This window comes from Aplysia californica, unplaced genomic scaffold (assembly GCF_000002075.1).
Source record: "Aplysia californica isolate F4 #8 unplaced genomic scaffold, AplCal3.0 scaffold00989, whole genome shotgun sequence".
Classification (NCBI taxonomy): Eukaryota; Metazoa; Mollusca; class Gastropoda; order Aplysiida; family Aplysiidae; genus Aplysia; species Aplysia californica.
The window spans coordinates 87752-106624 of NW_004798259.1; the positions used below are offsets into that span (position 1 = coordinate 87752).

The 18873-nt window shown below is 40.8% G+C and overlaps 1 protein-coding gene across 17 annotated transcripts in view; it reads left to right on the forward strand.

Annotated features, from left to right (window-relative positions):
* LOC101857755 (sodium bicarbonate cotransporter 3) overlaps positions 1-18873 on the forward strand; it is a 150274-nt gene that overhangs the window by 78047 nt on the left and 53354 nt on the right. For 14 of the 17 annotated variants that reach the window (XM_035973074.1, XM_035973081.1, XM_013089580.2 and 11 more), the window contains 6 exons: positions 3269-3628; positions 9214-9351; positions 11652-11681; positions 13402-13425; positions 16605-16737; positions 17620-17780. In XM_035973074.1, the coding sequence (XP_035828967.1) occupies positions 3523-3628; positions 9214-9351; positions 11652-11681; positions 13402-13425; positions 16605-16737; positions 17620-17780 (592 nt within the window). In that variant the 5' untranslated portion in view covers positions 3269-3522. The remainder of the gene's footprint in view (positions 1-3268; positions 3629-9213; positions 9352-11651; positions 11682-13401; positions 13426-16604; positions 16738-17619; positions 17781-18873) is intronic. The other 3 variants (XM_035973083.1, XM_035973084.1, XM_035973087.1) reach the window with 3 other exon arrangements.

Below are 18873 nucleotides of genomic sequence, written 5' to 3' on the forward strand. Positions count from 1 at the left end.
TGTGTGTGTGTGTGTGTGTGTGTGTGTGTGTGTGTGTGTGTGTGTGTGTGTGTGTTTATGTCTCTGGGTGTACCACACGTGTTTGTGTGTGTGTGTGTGTGTGTGTGTGTGTGTGTGTGTGTGTGTGTGTGTGTGTGTGTGTGTGTGTGTGTGTCTGAGCTTACACCTGTTTGTGCACGTGTGTAAAATTGTTTGGGTTAGTGTCGTCTTTCTTGAGAATTTCCTGCAGTACTATCTAAAGGGTCAGCGTGTCCTCTTTACCATACTGCGCGATCCCACACCACTGTAACGGGCATCTTAACAGCTTTAACATTTATTATTTCTCTTTCTCCTCGTATCTTATCAGAGACGATCTTTTTTTTAAATCGCTGGGCGTCAATCTCTCTGAAAATAGGCAGCTCCAAAATAAACTTTTGTTGTAGATTTTTTTTTCTCTAGAACTTCTTTTTTGTTATGTTAGTCCTTTTGGTTGTACGTTTATGTCACTTGAGCTCCTTTGTGCTATATGTCAACGTTGTTGGTTGTTGTTTTTTTCCTCTGAGATTTTTAAGCGTTCTTACGTATGTACAGGTGGTTTAGCAAGGGTGCACGAGATAATAATTATGGAGATACGGTCATGTAAGCAGGTATGTGTGTGTTTGTGTGTGTATGTGTGTGTGTGTGTGTGTGTGTGTGTGTGTGTGTGTGTGTGTGTGAAGGGGGCGGGGGGGGTACGTCTATATTTGCTTTTTAATGATTGAAAGGAAGCTTTCTGGCCCTGAGATTTGTGTGTTTAGCACCTAAATTACAATAAGATTGCTTGATCGTTTATCTTGTTTGGTCCCACCTTGTTTACGGCCACGAAAGACAAGAGTGGGTGGTTGGAGGGCGCCACTGGTAGGTCCTACTTCTTTATGTTCCTCCGTTGTTGTTTCTGTCTGTCTGTCTTACTTTTTTCTCAGCACTGAACCCCCACTAGTGTGTTCGCCTATGTGCTTTTTCTCGTTACTCGAACAAACAAACGAAAGACCGTGGTTAAAAAATGTAGTTTTTAAAATGACAATTAAGTGGTGGGTCGGGAACCCATTCATGTTAGTCTCTTTCCTCTGTGTTTTGTACTAAACAGGTTCTCCAGAATCCATTACTATACGTGGGTGGTTGGAGGGCGCCACTGCTAGGTCCTACTTCTTTACTTTCCCTCTTTTGTTTCTGGCTGTCTGTCTTACCCTTTTCCAGCACTAAATGATCATTATCATGTCGATGTGGGTGGTTGGCGGGTGCTCTGGTGTGGTTTGCTTCTTCTTTCATATCAAACATCTATCGTCTTTATCTCCCCTCGTTCTTTTTTGTGTTTGTTATTCTCTTGAACACCTCTAATCTTCGGCACTTATATGACCTTATTGTGTTGCAAGTGCCGTAAAACACTTATTAAAACAAATATCATCTCGATGTGCTTTTCTTTACTCTAACAAACGAACCATTACTATACATCTCTCAATTTGGTGAGTATCTGAATCAAAACATTCAACTTATACCTAAGCAATATACATGGCCCCTCTTTCTGATATGGGCCAGCGCGTTGTGCCGAGAGTGATATTGAATTTTGTTTTAAATTATCCTAATACTACCGTTTTAACGAAACAAAACAGTTTCCCTCAGCTTAGAGCTCTATAATGTGTTCTTTCAGCGGCGTTGGCTATTCAGTTTGCCGCACAGATCATGCTAGTGTGCTTTTCCCAAAGTAGATTGATGAGTGCTTGGGGGCAATTTCCTGGATTCGCACGAGAAGCCATTTTCGTAGAGGTTTTTCTTGCTTGCGACCTGAGTTATGGTACACTCTGTAAAGTCGGTTGGAGGTCGTTAAATCTAGTTTTCTATAACAGCTGAAAGCGTTTACTTCCACTTCTTGACCCTTGACATGCATCAGATTAAACTCATGATCCTATATCCAACACAAAGTGAGCTTTGTGGGTAGTTGGCGGGTGCTCTGGTGTGGTTGCTCCTTCTTGCCTATCAAACGTCTATCGTCCTTATCTCTCCTCCTTCTTTTTTATGTTTGTTACTCTCTTATAAAACACCTCTAATCTCCGGCACTTATAGGACCTTACTGTGATTCAAGTGCCGTAAAACTCTTACTAAAACTTAAAAAAGGGGCTTCTCAGCTTGCTCGTAGATTTATATTTTCTCAACTGCCTGCGATAGCAATGACGTATTACCACATTGTGTAGATTGTTATTGGTTTCTGTGTGCACCTATGACAAAAGGTAGCCCTTGAAGGCATTGAAGGTAACTGGGGGGTCTCAACGAACTGAGAGAAAAAGAATGTTATCTTTTGTTAAGACAAAGTTTGTTCAACAGTTCTGTATTGAACAGAAGAATACAAGCTGTTCAAGTATGCCTTTCATGAAGGAGAAAGAAAATTATGTGGAGATTGTAGGGAAGCAAAATCGGTGATATTATATCTCTGTGGGTGGTGATATTTGTTACGATAGCAAACGATTTTGTTGAATTTTAAATCGCCTTGTACCCAATTACATCCCAACTAAAGTATGCTCTTAACTTCAGTTGCTTTTTTTTCTCGCTGCGAGCCCTTTTCCTCTACTATGTGTTCCCCCTCTCCATGATTTGAACGTTTTCTCAATTTTCCGACATCATTGTCGTCTTCTTGGTGTCGCAATTATCGTGGTAGTGGCTGATATTGTCTTCTTTTTATTCTTTTTCCACTTCCTCCTCCTCCTCATCTTCCTTCTCCTCCCTCATGACCACCGAAGACTTTTTTGGGGATGTTTATATGGCTCGTTCTGAGAAAGCTCAGCCTGCGGTGCGGTTCTCTTTACTCACTGAGAGCAGACTTGCGATATTTGCAATGGTTGTTCACACAGATGACTTCCTTCAATCAGCAAAGTGGCTTATTCACATCGATTTGTCTACTTTCATGTTTACACCGGCTAAAAATTACTGGTGTTATGGTGAAGCGGTCAATCTTTGATCTGTCTGTCTGCCTCTCTGTCTCTCTGTCTGTCTGTTTATCTCTCTGTCTGTCTGTCTGTTTTTGTGTGCGGTCATGTGTGTGTGTGTTTGTGGGAGGGGCTAAATTCGAGTATTCGTTTATTTATGACTGGAATGTTACTGCTGAAAATTAAAACATGTCCTGACTTTTAAAAAGATATTATAATATTATATATATATATATATATATATATATATATATATATATATATATATATATATATATACCATCTTGCATAAATAATTGTTGTTGGGTTTTTTTCTTTTCTGTCATTTCCAGACACCATCCATTGGGCAGGATATCATGAAACGTTTGACGTAGCCTGAACGACAGACACCCGGAATATTCGCACCTACACCCCACAACCCACCAGCTTCGACCCACGCCTATCAACACCTCCCTACCCCTTACCCCAGACCCTCACCAACAGCGTATTCTTGTGCCATACTGAGAGCTCGCAGAAACTGCTGCCATTATCTTCCTAGACCCTCGTTTGAGGTCAACGTCACAGGAACCCGGTCAGTGACGTCATCATGAGTGCCCCGGTGTCAGATCGGGACAGGATGGACCCAGGGATGCCGGTCAAGGACCACGGCTCCTTCGCTTCCTTTCACGTGCCCAGCCAGGCAGACATTCAGGGTGAGCGAGTTTTTTCTTTTGTTTTTTTTTCCTTCTCTGTTTACCTCTCCCTGCTTCTTTGTTTATCCTCCTTTCTGTTTGTGAGTCTACCTGGGTTTTTTTCTTTTCTGTCTGTCTGTCTGTCTGTCTGTCTGTCTGTCTGTCTGTCTGTCTGTCTGTCTGTCTGTCTGTCTGTCTGTCTGTCTGTCTTTCTCTCTCTCCCTTTCTCTCTCTCTCTCTCTCTCTCTCTCTCTCTCTCTCTCTCTCTCTCTCTCTCTCTCTCTCTCTTTCTTCTGTATGTGTCTCTGTCTGTCTGTAGGTCTGTCTGTCCGTCTGTCTGTCTCTCTCTGTACTTGTACGTCTGTCTGTCTTTACGGACTTGTTGAGGACTCGTTCGGTATCATTTAAATGTCTGGGGGTCACTCCTCGTAGGATATTTCAACGGGGCTATCCCGAAAAATGCTGTTTTGAGAAAATCAAAGTTAAAAGTTTCTGGACCCTTGTTCAGTTTTTTTTTAACGGAGAGAAGAGTTTTCTCTTTATTAAAACAAATATACACACCATGACCGATGACATCAAACTTCTCCTATAGGTGGGGTAATGCCCGCTTTTGCTGTAGGTCAAGATTTCTGGAAAGCCCCGAAATCCGGGTTAGCCCGTCTGTCCCTAGAAGCGACCATTTTAGTAATCAGCGTGGTTACAAAGCGAAAATGTTGTGACCAGAGGAAAACTATATCGAGAGCGACATTATAAAAAGGTCATACCCGGAGTATTTGCAGAGACAACACGTGTCTTTGAAGAAGCGTTTGCTAAACCAATACTGCAAGGGGTAATCAGAGACGACGACGATTTTCCACCCCCTCCCCGGAACTTTTTCCTGTTCCAAATTGTCCGCCTAGTTCTACCTATGAATGAATGGTCCTGCAAAATTGTCCTTGAAAAGGCGGGAAGGAAGTACCTGGCATAAGTCATCGTTAACGTTGGGGTTTAAATTAGCACTTTTGACTTTTTTTCTCATGTACTTTCTATATTTTTCTTTTGGCAAGGTAGTCACACTTTAAATGTGGGTGGTTGGCGAGTGCTCAAGTGTGGTTTTCTCCTTCTTCCTATCAAACAACTATCCGCTTTGTCTCTCCTCTTTCTTTTTTATGTTTGTTACTCTCTTGTAACACATCTAATCTTCGGCACTTATATGACCATATTGTGTTGCAAGTGCCCTAAAACTCTTACTAAAACAAACACACACCCAGAATGGTGGTGGGATGTCCAGTAATTTAGCCCCAAAGTGACGCAGCAGGTACGCTAGCAACACGCAGTTGGAAACGTGATTTGACACAAATATCTTACGTTCAGATGACTGCGCCATTACGGTGTTTGCGTTTAACAAATTACACAAGACTGGTTAGCTTTTTGATTTCCATTTCAAGCATTCTTTGAGATTAAAGCGAAGCTGAGCAGGTAGACTCGGCAGGGAATGAGTTGACTTTTATAGACTGAGAGTCGGGTACAGGAGAGGAAGAAATGGAGTCGAAGTATACTGGGGATTCTAGTATTCAAGGTAGGTTATTGTCTCGCAGTTACTAGTCATTGCCGTATATATGATCCGATACCGTGTTCATAATCCTTTTATTTTGCTCCGTTGGTCATACAGTTTGCTGTAATTTCTTTCTTTCTTTCTCTCTTTCTTTCTCTCTTTCTTTTTGTCGGTCTGTCTGTCTGTCTTTTTTTCCTAATTTATGTTTAGCAATTTTGTGTCGTTTATATGAAATGCATTGTGTACTTTAAGAGATAACAGTTGGTTGAATTGAGTTCAGTATCCTAATTGACACGCATAATATGTCCTTTCGCAAGAAAACACCTTAAGTATATTATGGGATTTTAGGGGCCTGGTTTTGGTGTAGCGTCTTATGACTGGCTCCCCACGTACAGGAGAGAATCATTACCTGCTGTCTGAACAACAAGACTATTTACGTCATTCAGATCGCCCGAGATAAAAGATGAAGTGTTTTTAAATAACTTTGGTACTTATGAGTAATGTTTAAAGGCGATGATTTAGACTGTATTGGTTTACGAATGTGTCTGCGTCTTGACGGTTTATGGGTTATGAACTCTACCCTACTCTGAGACATATAAGCATTTAAAGGAACAATTTTGTTTTGAATGTGACACCCCCCCCCCCCCCCCCCCCCCGCCTCTGTGGGACTTTCGACTCAGCGGAAATCCTGCTAAGAAGAAGAGATAACTTGTTCCCCCGGCAGACATCTTTCTCCTCTGATCCTTAGCCAAGATTCGTTGATCGGCACCAGCTGGGGGATCGCCTTTAAGCTAAGAATAGAACAACCGATTGGCGAGTGCACTGACCAGAAGGACGATCATTGATCAAAACGTGAAAGTTAAAATAGTCGCTTTTAAGGACAAGCGAGCTAGCCCAGATTTCGAGGGTTTCCAGAAATCTTGACTTATAGCCTATCAATAGTGGGCTTTGGCCTACCTAGAGGGGAAGTTTGGTTTCAGTGGTGTGTATATTTGTTTGGTTGTAGATAAAACACTCCTTGTCTTTTAAAGAAACTGAACAAGGGTCCAAAAACTTTACCTTCGATTTTCTCAAAACAGCATTTTTCGGGATAGCCCCCTTGGCCTTTGTGCTTAAAAGCGACCAAATGTACTTAATGACGGACTTATTTATCTTCCGGTGGAAGCTTTGCACACCGGAAGCTGTTACTGGCGTTGCCGGACAATTGATCATCTCTGTTTTTCTGGGGAGTTACAGCGTTGGAGCCTGTTGCATGCGTATCGCTGCCACTCTCATATTATTTCAGTGTAAGGGGATTGTCAAGAACCGTTTTGTAGCGTTTTCAACGAGGCGTTCAAGTACCCTTCGTGATGATAACAATGTTCTCAAGATGGATTTATTTGGGCGCCATTGAACGGGAATTGTACCCATTTTACATAACAGTGTTATCTTTCTGAAGACCAGGGCGCGTAGTTTTTCATCAGTTATCCAAAAGCGTTTGAATCAACTCTGTTAAGCCCCTCCCTATGAATTATAAAACCAATCAAGTCTTCTCTTCATTTTCTTAAAACATAACACCGCCTCCCATTGATTGTACCTTTCCTATGGGCTCTTTAGAACGATTACAGAGCCCATCTGACTTCAAGATTGGAATGTGTCTGAATGGAACTCGAGCGAAGAAGAAGAACAACAACAACAGCAACAAAAAGAAGAAGAAGAAGAAGAAGAAAAAGAAGAAGAAGAAGAAGAAGAAGAAGAAGAAGAAGAAGAAGAAGAAGAAGAAACTTCAGTAAAGCCCCAGAAGCTGGTCTGGACTCTCCAACTCATCTTTTCATGCCTCCCAGACGACCAAACAAAACATTTCTCCATCCAGGCTTTGCGCACTCGGCAAAGAACAGAGGCGTGCCTCGTGTGGCCAGCATCAAGTCAGCTTAACACGAGGCTCTGGGATTGCTGGTGGGATCTGCGAGGAACTACAATTTCCGTCCTGTGTACTTTTCTGGTGTAAAGAGTGGCGGAACCAGACAAATAACAGTTTTAAAAGAAAAGGATATCACGGGAAAAGAATGTGGGAAAAAGTGGGGTTGGGAGTGGGCAGAGGAGTCACAATGGGGTCATTCAACTTTCATGTTTCTTGTATCAACCACAACAACAACAACAACAACAGCAACAACAATTACTACAATAGCAACAACAGGAATAACATTATAAACAACAACAACGACAACAACAATAACAACAACAACTATACTTCTAGAACTACAACAACGACAAGAGAAGAAGGAAAGAAAGAGATGAAAAGAAGAGGACATGGAAGAAAAGGAAGGAAAGATAAAAGTAAAATAATAGGATGAGATCAAAAGGAAGAGGAAGGGAAATTACCGGAAACAGAAAGGGAAAAAAATCTAACAGTGTATGTCGGCTATTGTGATCTGACTTGAAGGCATTTCGTTATATCGTCGTATTCACACATCCCTGTCCACGAAGCCTGAACCAAATCCATTGTCTGGTCTGGCCTCGGGGCACTGGTCTCCTGTAGACAATCTATTCATAAAAGGCTCCCTTAGCACCGTGTCTGGGCAGGCATGCACGAGAAGAGAAAGCCGGAAATTGAATTAAGCAAAGCTCTTCTCACGCTCATCTCGTCGTGACTGACAGGGAAAGTGCGGCATGTTGGGCAAGACACGTCCCGCTGTAGACATGTGCACACAGACTTTTTTTCCAACTGCTTCAGAATTTGAAAAAATAATCGTTCAAACTATTTTTCCCTGTTTTGCTTGCAGAAATATGCCCACATACGTTTTTAACTGCTTCAGAATTTTTAAAAACAAACAAACCTTCAAAGTAATGGTTTTTCCCTGTGTGGTGTCCTATTCGAAAGTTAAAGTGTTCGACTTGCAATAATATAATAAAACGATTTTTAGCTCTGCTCACAGCTCCATGTGATAAGACAGTGTGCTCTCGAGAAAAACATCACTTTATACCCTAGTTTCCTCAGTTTTCTAAACAAAACATCGCCTTCCGTCCACTTTTACCATTCCTTTGGGCTCTTTAGAACGATTACGGAGCCCATTTGACTTCATCAATATTTGAACGTATCTGAATGGAAATCGAGCGAAGAAGAAGAAGATGAATCTGGTTTGGACTCCTTCTCATCGTTTCATGCCACCCAAACGACCAAGTAAATTAAAAAGTAAAGCTTAAATACGTCAAAAATGGTTGTATGACTAAAAGACTGAAACGCTGTACCTTGTGGGGGAGGGGGGGGGGATGAAATAGAAACATAAACATTGGAATGAACAGCCTAGCCGAGGTGTTTGTTATCATTAATCAACTCGAGCCTGCCAGGGGAGGGCGGAGGAGAGGGGTTCATCATCCTCCAGTGCCAATCTGCGACAGACATCGGCGATCATGGTTCTCCATTCATTCCTTTGCTCGGATGCTCTTAAAAAAGCTACGTTTCCCTTTTCTTTCCCCGTTACCCATTTGTTTAGGTTCCTTAAGTAGGTTGCTCTAGACCTACCCCTTCCTCGTTTGCTTTCAATTTTGCCAGTGAGAGCTAGATGTTCAAGACCTTTATGTCTATTCAAGTGTCACAAAAACTGCTTGTCGCTTCCTGATTGTTTTGACAGTGAGCGCCCTCGTGGGCCTAATCAAGCTGAACTACCTCATTTGATTTCTTTTCCTTCCACCCTCGGTAGAGACGGGGGTTACTTGACTGTAAGTAAGTACTCAAGCTTTTATTGTGTGGGTTGCATCGGCTGCTTACTGATATAGTTGACCTATGGCGTTCTGTGCTGGCATGGATATATATTTCGTCTAGCACACAATTTTAATTCCTTACCAGGGAAGATATTAAGAGTAAAACTACATAATTGGGCCTCGTATGCACGTATGTACATATTGTGCAAGGATGCTTCAATACTCTGCTGTTTTTATTTTTTTCCTACTTTTTTTTCTCCTTTTTTTCTCTTTTTTTTAATTTGTTTTTTTAGCTCGCTTCCTCTCGAAATGTTCTGGTAGGGTGTTAAAACCACATCACGTTATAATATAATATATAATAAATTATTCCCCCCCCCCCTCTGTTATACAGATCATCGAAGTGCTGACACGGTATACATCGGCCTGCACGTGCCTCGGAATGAGCGACGTCACCGTCACGGCGGACGTCACCGACACCGACATAGGCGGGATGAGTCCAAGACTGCTCCACAGTCCATTCCCTCCGAAGGTAATTGGATGAGACAAAACGTGGGTTTGTCGGGTTTCGTTACAAGTGCCACTCTTCCATGAGTGATTGTTGCACAATATATCTCTATTTTTTTTCTTGCCTTTTTTCTCTACTTAGTATTATAGTTTCTATATCACCGTTTGCCTCCCTTTAATTATATAAATGTGTCTGTCTATATATGAATGTCTATTTCTTCCTGTCAGTCTCTCTGGAACCCCCCACCCCCACGCCCCTCTCCATTTTCGTCTTGCTCTTTCTTTCTTTCTTTCTCTTGCTCTCTCTGTCTTTGTCTATTCATCTGTCTACATATATATCTCTCTCATGTGTGTGTGTTTGTGTGTTCGTGTTGTGTGTTTGTGTTGTGTGTTCGTGTGTGTGTTCATGTGTCTGTGTGTGTGTGTGCGCGCTGTGTGTATGTAGTTTGATTTCTCTTGCTCTGCAGTATCATATAATGGATTTTTAACTTGTACAAGTGTGTGCAAGTACCTATTGTCAGTAGCAGAACCCGTTCCATGGAATTACGTCTATAATGACCTGTCTCTGTGGTGTAATGCTTTTATGCAACAACAAAAAACAATAATAATAAAAACAAATAATAAATATTTTTTAATGCGAGTTCGATTCAAGCATTCTCTTTTTGTTGAAGTGCATTCAACACAAGTTGCGTTGGCCCCGACATGTAGAGGTCGAAGCATTCTGTCCCCTACACGATCGAACTAATTTTGATTGTGACGTAGAACTGTGAAGAACTTTAACCAGAAAATCCCTGGAATTCACTGCTGTACCTGTGTTATTTGTTCGTAGTAGTGTCAAAATTGTTCCGAATGCGTAGAGCACCTGTTGATATGCAAGATGAATGCTTTGTTTCTGTTTAGGTTGTCTCACAAGTGTCTATATTATGTATCCTTCTTTTCTGTGATCTGCACCAATTTGATTCCTCCGAACCCATGTACACCACACCACCCACATTGTCGTTGGTCATCATCAAACTGTTCCATTAATCTCAATTCATTGACTTTCATATTGGATATTCACCAATCCACATGTTATCGTAGTTTTCATTACATTATTGCATTAAATCGTAAATGACGTACTAGATCGTCTAAATTCATTTCAACTAACCTTTTTATCACCCAGCCGGTATTTTTTTTTTCAAATCACAAGAGATATGGGACTCGACAGTCCTTTAAATTGCGGAGTTTCCAACCGTTTGACATCGTTATTTTAGTGGAATATTCTCGGAAACTTTAACCGTTTTAAAAAAAAAAAAACTGCACGGCTTCCATTGTCATAGAACTGGTCCTAGTTTGTTGTTCTCATTATTTTGTGTCCAGTAGGTATTAGTCGTCGGCAACCAACCTAATCTCAGTAATTAGTGTGAGTGTTTTGTCTAAGTTCAGTGTAAGTAAATGCTTGTTTGACCGCAGGGAGTTTGATTTGAGCCAATTTTGTCGTTAAAGTGTTACGTCTACTATTTGGTATTGGACGACGGTCAGGCAAAGAATAGTTGGTGTTAAGGGACTCGTCGCTGTATGTAAAAATAGTACAACTGTCTTTTATCGTTCTGAACTTGATGGCGTGATTGTGAGGCTATAATATACTAGCTGGGCCCCTTTTGATGAAAGAAATGATCTGTGCATTAACATTAACTGAAAGTCATTGGCCAACTATATTAAATACTCTACTGGAATGGAGCAATAAATCTTGAGAGATGCAAAACATTAGAATGTCTAGATCTATACCCTCAAAACAAAATGCGCCTAGCGAATTATCACGTCCGGCACTTCCGTTGTGAAGGCCAGCTACACAGACTTGTTTCGTTTCTCAGTGGAATAATCACGAAGGCCATAGAAGGGCGGGAACTTTTTGTCAATTTTTTCTAAATTCAGGAAATGAAAAAATACAAAAATCAAGCTCCGTCATGGGGACCTATCTATCTTTTTGCGGGTACTTGCCAACTTTCAACTCCGTAGCTGTCGTAGTTTAATAGGAAAAGTGACACATGTGTTTCCAAGTTGCCAAATATTTAATAGATTGTTGGGATGTAAAAGAGCGATAGCCGGGAACTCAAAGCTCATGCTTTCGCTGTTTTGAGCTGTACTGTGAAAAGGTGTGTTGGTACTTCCGTATTTTACACACCACGCGGCGCTTTTCGTGCATGGTATCCCATTTTCACCCCCCTGCCTTCACGTTTGATCATCAAGCCATCCCTTCCCCCGCCCTCTCTTATAAATTTTCTCTTCTCTCCCTCCCACTGCCTCCCCCCTCCCCCCACACGTAAACGCCACCTGTTTACCAAGGGGCCTCTTCTTCGAAAGGAGACGGCGAAGGTAATTAGTCAGTCAGTAGTAACCAGTCAGTGTGATTGGAAGTCAAGACCGATTCAAAAATGAAATAACACGAGCATTTTCGTGCACCGTGGTGCTGTTAGTACGCTCTTAATCGACTCAAGTATCTCTTTCATATTGAAATTGGCATTTAGAATTTTGTAGTGACTCACATGATAAGACATCGGACTCATGCTTCTCTCATTAGTATTGTTTATCCGGTCTTCATTCAGAATTTATATTAACTTCTTTGTGCAAATAACTTTGCAACTGATGAAAGGAATGACATTGAAAATTAAGATGAACGTTTGGGGGTGGGGGTAGGGGGCAACAAATAAACGAAAAAGTGAATATTTTGTAAACTTGGATGACAGAACCAAACTCGTGTTGTACACACCGTAACACATAGCAATGTTTCAAGAAATTCCTAGTGAGAATTTCTCAAATGAATCGCGTAGAATTATTCCTACATGTTGTATCGTGCTCTCACGTCAAACTCACTTTGTAATCAAATTACCTACCCACAAATGTACACACCTAAGCATAAGATCACTACACGACTGACAATAGCAGCAACAACAAGCAATAAAGTACCGCGTTGCCGTGAAGATTTTTAATATTCGACTTCTGGGGATTGTCAATTCTGGTCAGATTGCTGTAAATCTTGCTTGGGGTCGGGTCATTTCCTTAGAAGGTATTGTTGATGTTCTCTTACGCGAGAGATATCTACATTTTTTGTGTGATTTCACGTGGTTTAATGCGGTTAGTTTTGTGCCAACAGGTACACCAAATTTACACTTGTTTGTTTTTTACCCCCGTCCCTTCCTCTTCCTTCACTCCTTTTTAAAAAAATCTCCTTTTGGTTATCCAGACTCCTTATATTGTTAGAGGCAGAAGGCCTACTCTCTTTTTTTTTCAAATAGCGTCAATGTCTGAGGTAAAAGCTGACCCTTCCAACACGTAGTGGGTCAGAATTCAGAACATAATATCTAGTGCGCTATGAGCCAACATGTTGGAACGAGGCTGTCCTCAAAATCATAATGCAATGTACGTATTAGTTGGTTGCAACCTACATACATGGAAAGCTCCGCCCCACACACAGTTCAGTTAAATGATACTTGCGCACATACCCACACTAAATGCTCGAACACGTGCCCGGGCGCGCGTGCACACACTCACACAATACACACACACACACACACACACACACACACACACACACACACACACACACACACACTCACACACTCACACACTCACACACACACACACGTAAGGCATGTACACACTTAAGTGTCCTATTTTGCCAGTCAGGGAGCATGCAGTAGTGGGCAGTGAGTGCTTGCAACCTGATTGCTCGGCGTAGTTCAGACTTCTTGCACTCCTAATCTTGGCGCTGCATGGGTTTGACCAGTCTTGACGTGTCGTTACTGAAGGCTCTGTCTTTACCTTCCTGTTTTTGTCATCTATTCTCCTTTGATGTTACTGATATCTCATTTTCCTCCAATACGTGTTCTTGAAGAGCACAAGTTATACATATTATGGTATTTATATTACATGTATTTTTCTGTCAGAAAAAAGTGTCCTTTAAATTTAAGGCTCCAATTCAATTATAATATCTGTATTTTTTTCTTTCATTGACTTCAGATATGATTTATAAAACATGTTTATGCACCAAACGTTATTTGGATTCTGTTCATATGTCTAATAATTGATCCCACAGCCCCTCCTAAAGGCAAAAATGCAGGTGTATACACGTTTTCGTCGTGTTCAGTGTTTGTCATGGCCGTTTCTATGTTAGCGTTACAGTGGACTTTGCTTAACTTGATGCCAGAGGCTTACAGAAAAAGGAACACCAAGGACTGAACTGCCAAAAATTAATATTAATAATAATAACAGATAGCATTTGTATAGCGCAAATCCCTGCTCAAAAGCAAGGTCTATGCGCTTCACAATCTTAACGGGTTTCTTTCGTCTTTCTTATTTGTTTGGTGGTTGGGGAAAAAATGCATCATTATTTTCGAACTGCCTTTTTATTAAAGTTCATTCCGAGCAGAGTCTACTGTGGTTACACCCCGTGTCCCATGAGCCACGAGTTTATTTTTTTACCTCATCAGCAGAGTTGTGTAATTTGTTTTTCCTGTTCCTCCATGCCAATATTCTCGTTCATGTACAAATATTGAGTTTCTTTTTTTCCATCCTGCCACGTTGTCATTCAGTTAGATACCTTATTTTCCCATTAAGTTTGTCACTGCAGTTATTTCTTGTAGTATTAGGGCATTGCTATGCGTCTTTTCTTGGGGGGGGGGGGGCGAAAGAGGAAGCAAAATTAGTTTTTGAAAGTTCCTCTGGAATCGTTGTGAATTTCTCTGAGAATGTCCTTTAATAAGACAAGAGTGAGATCAGAGTCTCATGTGGTTCCAATCTCAGTTGTGGTCCTTTTTAGAGTGAGATACGTTTCTTTTGGTAGCTCCACGTGTTTCAGTTATGCCATTTTTCAGTCTGCATTTTCTCCCCAATCGTTTTCGTGGCGCATTTTAAACTTTCAGTTGGAAAGAGAATCTGATTTAGTCGATATGTCCATCCGATCCACATGCTTGTCATTTCCACATTTTATGTTCATCTGTCGCAATGTGTTGACGCATGACCATTCCCTATCATCTCGAACGCTCTGTATTGAGGGACGTTTTGGGAAAGTTTTTGTTTTTTGTGTAACAGCGAATGTCACAAGTAGCTAGAACTCGCTTTTTTCACTTAACCGGAGGCTGTTCCTCTGCATCTGTCATCTTCATCATCGTCTCCTTCGTCGCCATGATCATCACACACGCACACGCGCGCACACACACACACACACACACACACACACACACACACACACACACACACACACACACACACACACACACACACACACACACACAACCACCACCACCACCACCACCACCACCACCAAATTCACCACCGCCATTAGTTACCGTATCCTTTTCACTTACGCATTAATTAACTGCAGGTGTTGTTTTCAATCTGCATGAAGGGTAGACGATTGTTTTGACCAAATCGTAGCGTGTAGACGTTTTGAACTTGAGGTTGACGCCGTTAGAACTTTCGTTTGTTGAGTTCTTGTTCTGCTGGATGCTATCGTAGGACCATTAATTTGTCTCTCCACTTAACAGTTAGTTCATTTTCTGATTCGTCATTGTACTCACTACTTCTCTGTGAACCCCCTGCTTTACACGTATTCTGTTCAGATTACGTCAGTGCCTGGGTTGCCTGAACTGCAGTGTCGCTGTTTGTTCATGGGTTATTGCCGCTTGCAGATTTGCCAGTTTTATTTGTAAATGACTGTATTTATTTACCATTGTTGGCGAATAGACTTTCCCCCTGAAATTTCCCTTTTTACCAGTATGAAACAGCAACTTCCTTTAACGGCTAATATTTACCGCCAGGCGATGATATGTCAAGTATAGCGTATAGGAGGTGTCAGCAACACATGTTTTTTGCTGTTTAATTGTAAAGTACACATGTTTCCTCATACAAAGACTGGAAAATGCTCCATATTCTACATGAACCTTACTCACTACCCGTTTTTCTTTGTGCTTGAGAGCACACCATCCCCTCATTTGGACGACTTTGAAGTGTCAAGACAGTTAACTGCTTATTTTCTCAGAAGGAGTTTGTTAATAGAATAGATGTTCAATTGCAAAATGAGAGTCTGTAGCTGACTACTTGCTTCTTACTTCTTGAGCAGTACTCGCATGAAATAAGTTTGAAAGAAGCTGTAAATTACATAACAGTATTAAACTGTATATAACTGTTAGCTGACATTTTTTTCAGAGCCTTTTTTTTTTTCGAAATCCTGTGTTCTTCCAAATCATGTTAAAAAATTTAGGAGCAATGGATCTCTATAAATTTTATAAATATTGAATGTTGTCTAGTTAAGATATGGTTCTTCAAATGTGTCTAGATGGAGATTGTTATAAGACGTTAAGAAGAAAAGAATGGAAAGCTAGTCGAGATCAGCTCCAGATGGTATGCTGTATGGTATGAATGCTTTCGAAAATGAGAATGTTTGGGAATGTTGAAGGTGTCTGTTTAATAATAAATTGTAAAGTGGAGCAGTGCCTTCTACCAAGAAGTATGACATGCGCTCTATATAAATGCAGTCTACAATTAAATATGTCCTGTGTTTGCCTGTCTTTGGTAATGATTTGTAATTTCACATATATATTTTGGCTTCTGCAGTTACAGAAGTATAGCCTCCCTGGCTAGCAAAATAAACAGTCCATTTTGATCTAAAATAAATTCCCTTCAGGCTCAGGTGTCATGCCCATAAACGCCCTAGGATTTTTTTAAAGTAGAGGGCCACTGTCTTGGAGGAAAGTATTAGATATGATGGGGGTATGAACGTGTTGCTTGTTGAATGCCCGAGAAAATGCCTGGGCAAACTGCACACTCTTGAGAAAGTGCAAGTGCTGTGACCTGATCTGTGAGGACTTGTTGTATAAAAGAAAGTTACCCTAGAGGATGGTGATTGTGGGTTTTCAGAAATAGATGTGACATTGACATGTGAGCAGTAAAGAACAAGGATTGTAATAAATATTTACCCTCATAATGTCTGTGTATTATTTTTTGTATTATATTTAGTAGGAAGATTGAACTTTTGCTGGTTTTATTTTGTGTAGTTACTTTTTTTTGCCACATTCCTCCCTCTTCTGTCTGATTGTTATTGCACGGAAGAACTTTTCTGTCCTTTCTTTCCCTTTTTATCCTTGGTGCTAGTTTTAAGCTTCATGTTTACCTAATTTCAACTATTTTTGGAAATATACTTTGTGGTGTAAAGAGAATTGATAGGGCAAACATTTTCCTTTTGCTTCTGTCAGAAGTCCCGTCACATGATATGCTAATGCGTTTCCTGCTGTGTTTCAGTCCCACCCTCTCAGCGTGTGCAGTTCCTGCTCGGGGAGGAGGAAGATGAGGAGCATCGCGCTCACGACATCTTCTGTCAGATGGCAGAACTCTTCCCTGCTGGAGATGAGAAAGAGTGGAAGGAGACTGCCAGGTCTGTATCATGTAGCGGTGTTGAGCAGTTCGTTACAAATACAAGTCTGCAATCTGAATGGGATTTTACAAATTTCTTGGCAGTGCTTTTATGAGCTCTGGGCTGTCTCACAGCTTGGATGTCTTTCACTCAGCCTTACTCTTTTTTTATTCCATAGACGGTCTTTGTTATTTTTGATGATGATGTTGTTGCTGTTACCATTCATTCCTCTGTTTGGATTCTCTGAAAAAGAACCCTCTCTGTGTCACAACGTGGTGGATCAGGCTTTTGTCAATTTTTGGGCATGTGGAGTTATTGGTTTCATCTAAAAGCTTATTCATTTGCCTTGTTTTCATTGAAAAAAAAACAACCTTTCTATCTTGAATTGATGTCGAGATATGTGCAATTGAAGGAAGAGGAGTCGCCTGGTTTCAGTGATAAAAATAACGAGAAAATGGCCCCCAAATCTAGGTAATTTCAATAGCTTGTGAATCTCTCAAAACTGAAGAATTACATATTGATTGTGTGCGTTTGATCAACGTTTCTCAGTCAAATTCACCTGTAAATGTGTTTAGGTATGGACACATAAGTGTAGAGCCAAAAAACAAAAGTTTGATAAAAGTTGGCATACTGGCGTGAAAGTGCCTAGCTGTTTCTTCAATTTTTATTATTTTGACGAGCGCCTGATTTCACCATGATGCCTCGCATATTATCTTGGTCTTTTCTTGTTTTCTCTCTTTTTTATAGTTGCTTTAATTTTTTACTGAATGCTGGAAACGTATATTATTATAGGGTTTTTTTCACCTCGATTATAGCTCTTGAGTACTTTCTTTTTCACTCTGTCAGTTATGTGTCTGAAGGAAGTCCCCCTCGTTGAATTGCTTTATTTCCTCCTGTTTCCAGATGGATCAAGTTTGAGGAGGATGTCGAGGAAGGAGGCGAGCGCTGGTCCAAGCCTCACGTGGCCACTCTGTCGCTGCACTCACTGTTTGAGCTCCGCTGCCTACTCATGCAGGGCACCATCATGCTGGAAACGGTCGCCAACAGCATAGAGCAGATTGCAGGTGAGAGAACAGATTTAAGATCAGATAAGATATGTCTTTATTGTATCTTATTTCCTCATGTTGTTTAGTGTATGTGAAAGTCATAGAGCAGATGGCAGGTGAGTGACCAGTTTTAAGATGAGATAAGATATGTCTTTATTGTATCTTATTTCCTCATGTTGTTTAGTGTATGCGACAGTGGTAGAGCAGATACCCCCACCCCCAGGGCAGTGCTACTGGTTGAAGTGTCTTTAGGCCTTTCCCAAAGGGGGGATATTAACATGTTCTTAGTAGAATTGTATATGGGCTGATTTATCAACATCTTGCTCCTGTGCCGGAACAACATAGGGGGAACTGCTGCTTTTTCTTTCCTCATCCTTACTATCGCCAATTTTCATCTACTTAATACTTCTTTTTTATGTTTGTCGCTCTCTTGTGAACTGCTATTACCGGGGTGCCTTGATAGTCGAAGCAGACTTTGTGCTGTTGAGGCTAGAAAGTTGAGTAGAATAAGCCTGATTCCCCATTTGGACTACTCTGTTTGATATCCACCCCATGGCGCTCATATAACCTAATGCAGTTGCAAGCGCCGTAAAACCTTACTAAAACTAAATAGAGCAGATAGTGGATGAGAGACCAGTTTTCTTCCTGTTTTTTAGTGTATCCGATAGTCATAGAACTGAATGTGGGTTAGATATCTTGTTTTGTAACAACCATAGTGCAGATTACAAAGGAGTTGATAGATTTGCTTTCAGTGTTTTGTCCATACAAGTTTTGTTACCGTACATTTTCTTGCTTTTTCATGTACAACTGTTAGAAAAATTTCCTATAAATGATGAAAATACAATAATATTGTATCTTTTTCATTTTCTTTGGGGGGGTTTTTCTCACCAGATGTTGTGTATCACAAGCTATACTTATGCTTTTTAAAAATTGAAAAGAAATAAAAAAGAACGAAGGAAATGGAAGTTTATTTTAGGGTTTTTAACATTGCTCTCTTTCCTGAAACGCTGCTTATGACAACTCTTCAATATGCCATTATAAGTAAAGTTTCATAATTTGTGTCATGACGTGGTGGAATCAAGCGCTCGTCAATTTTTGGGCATGTGGAGTT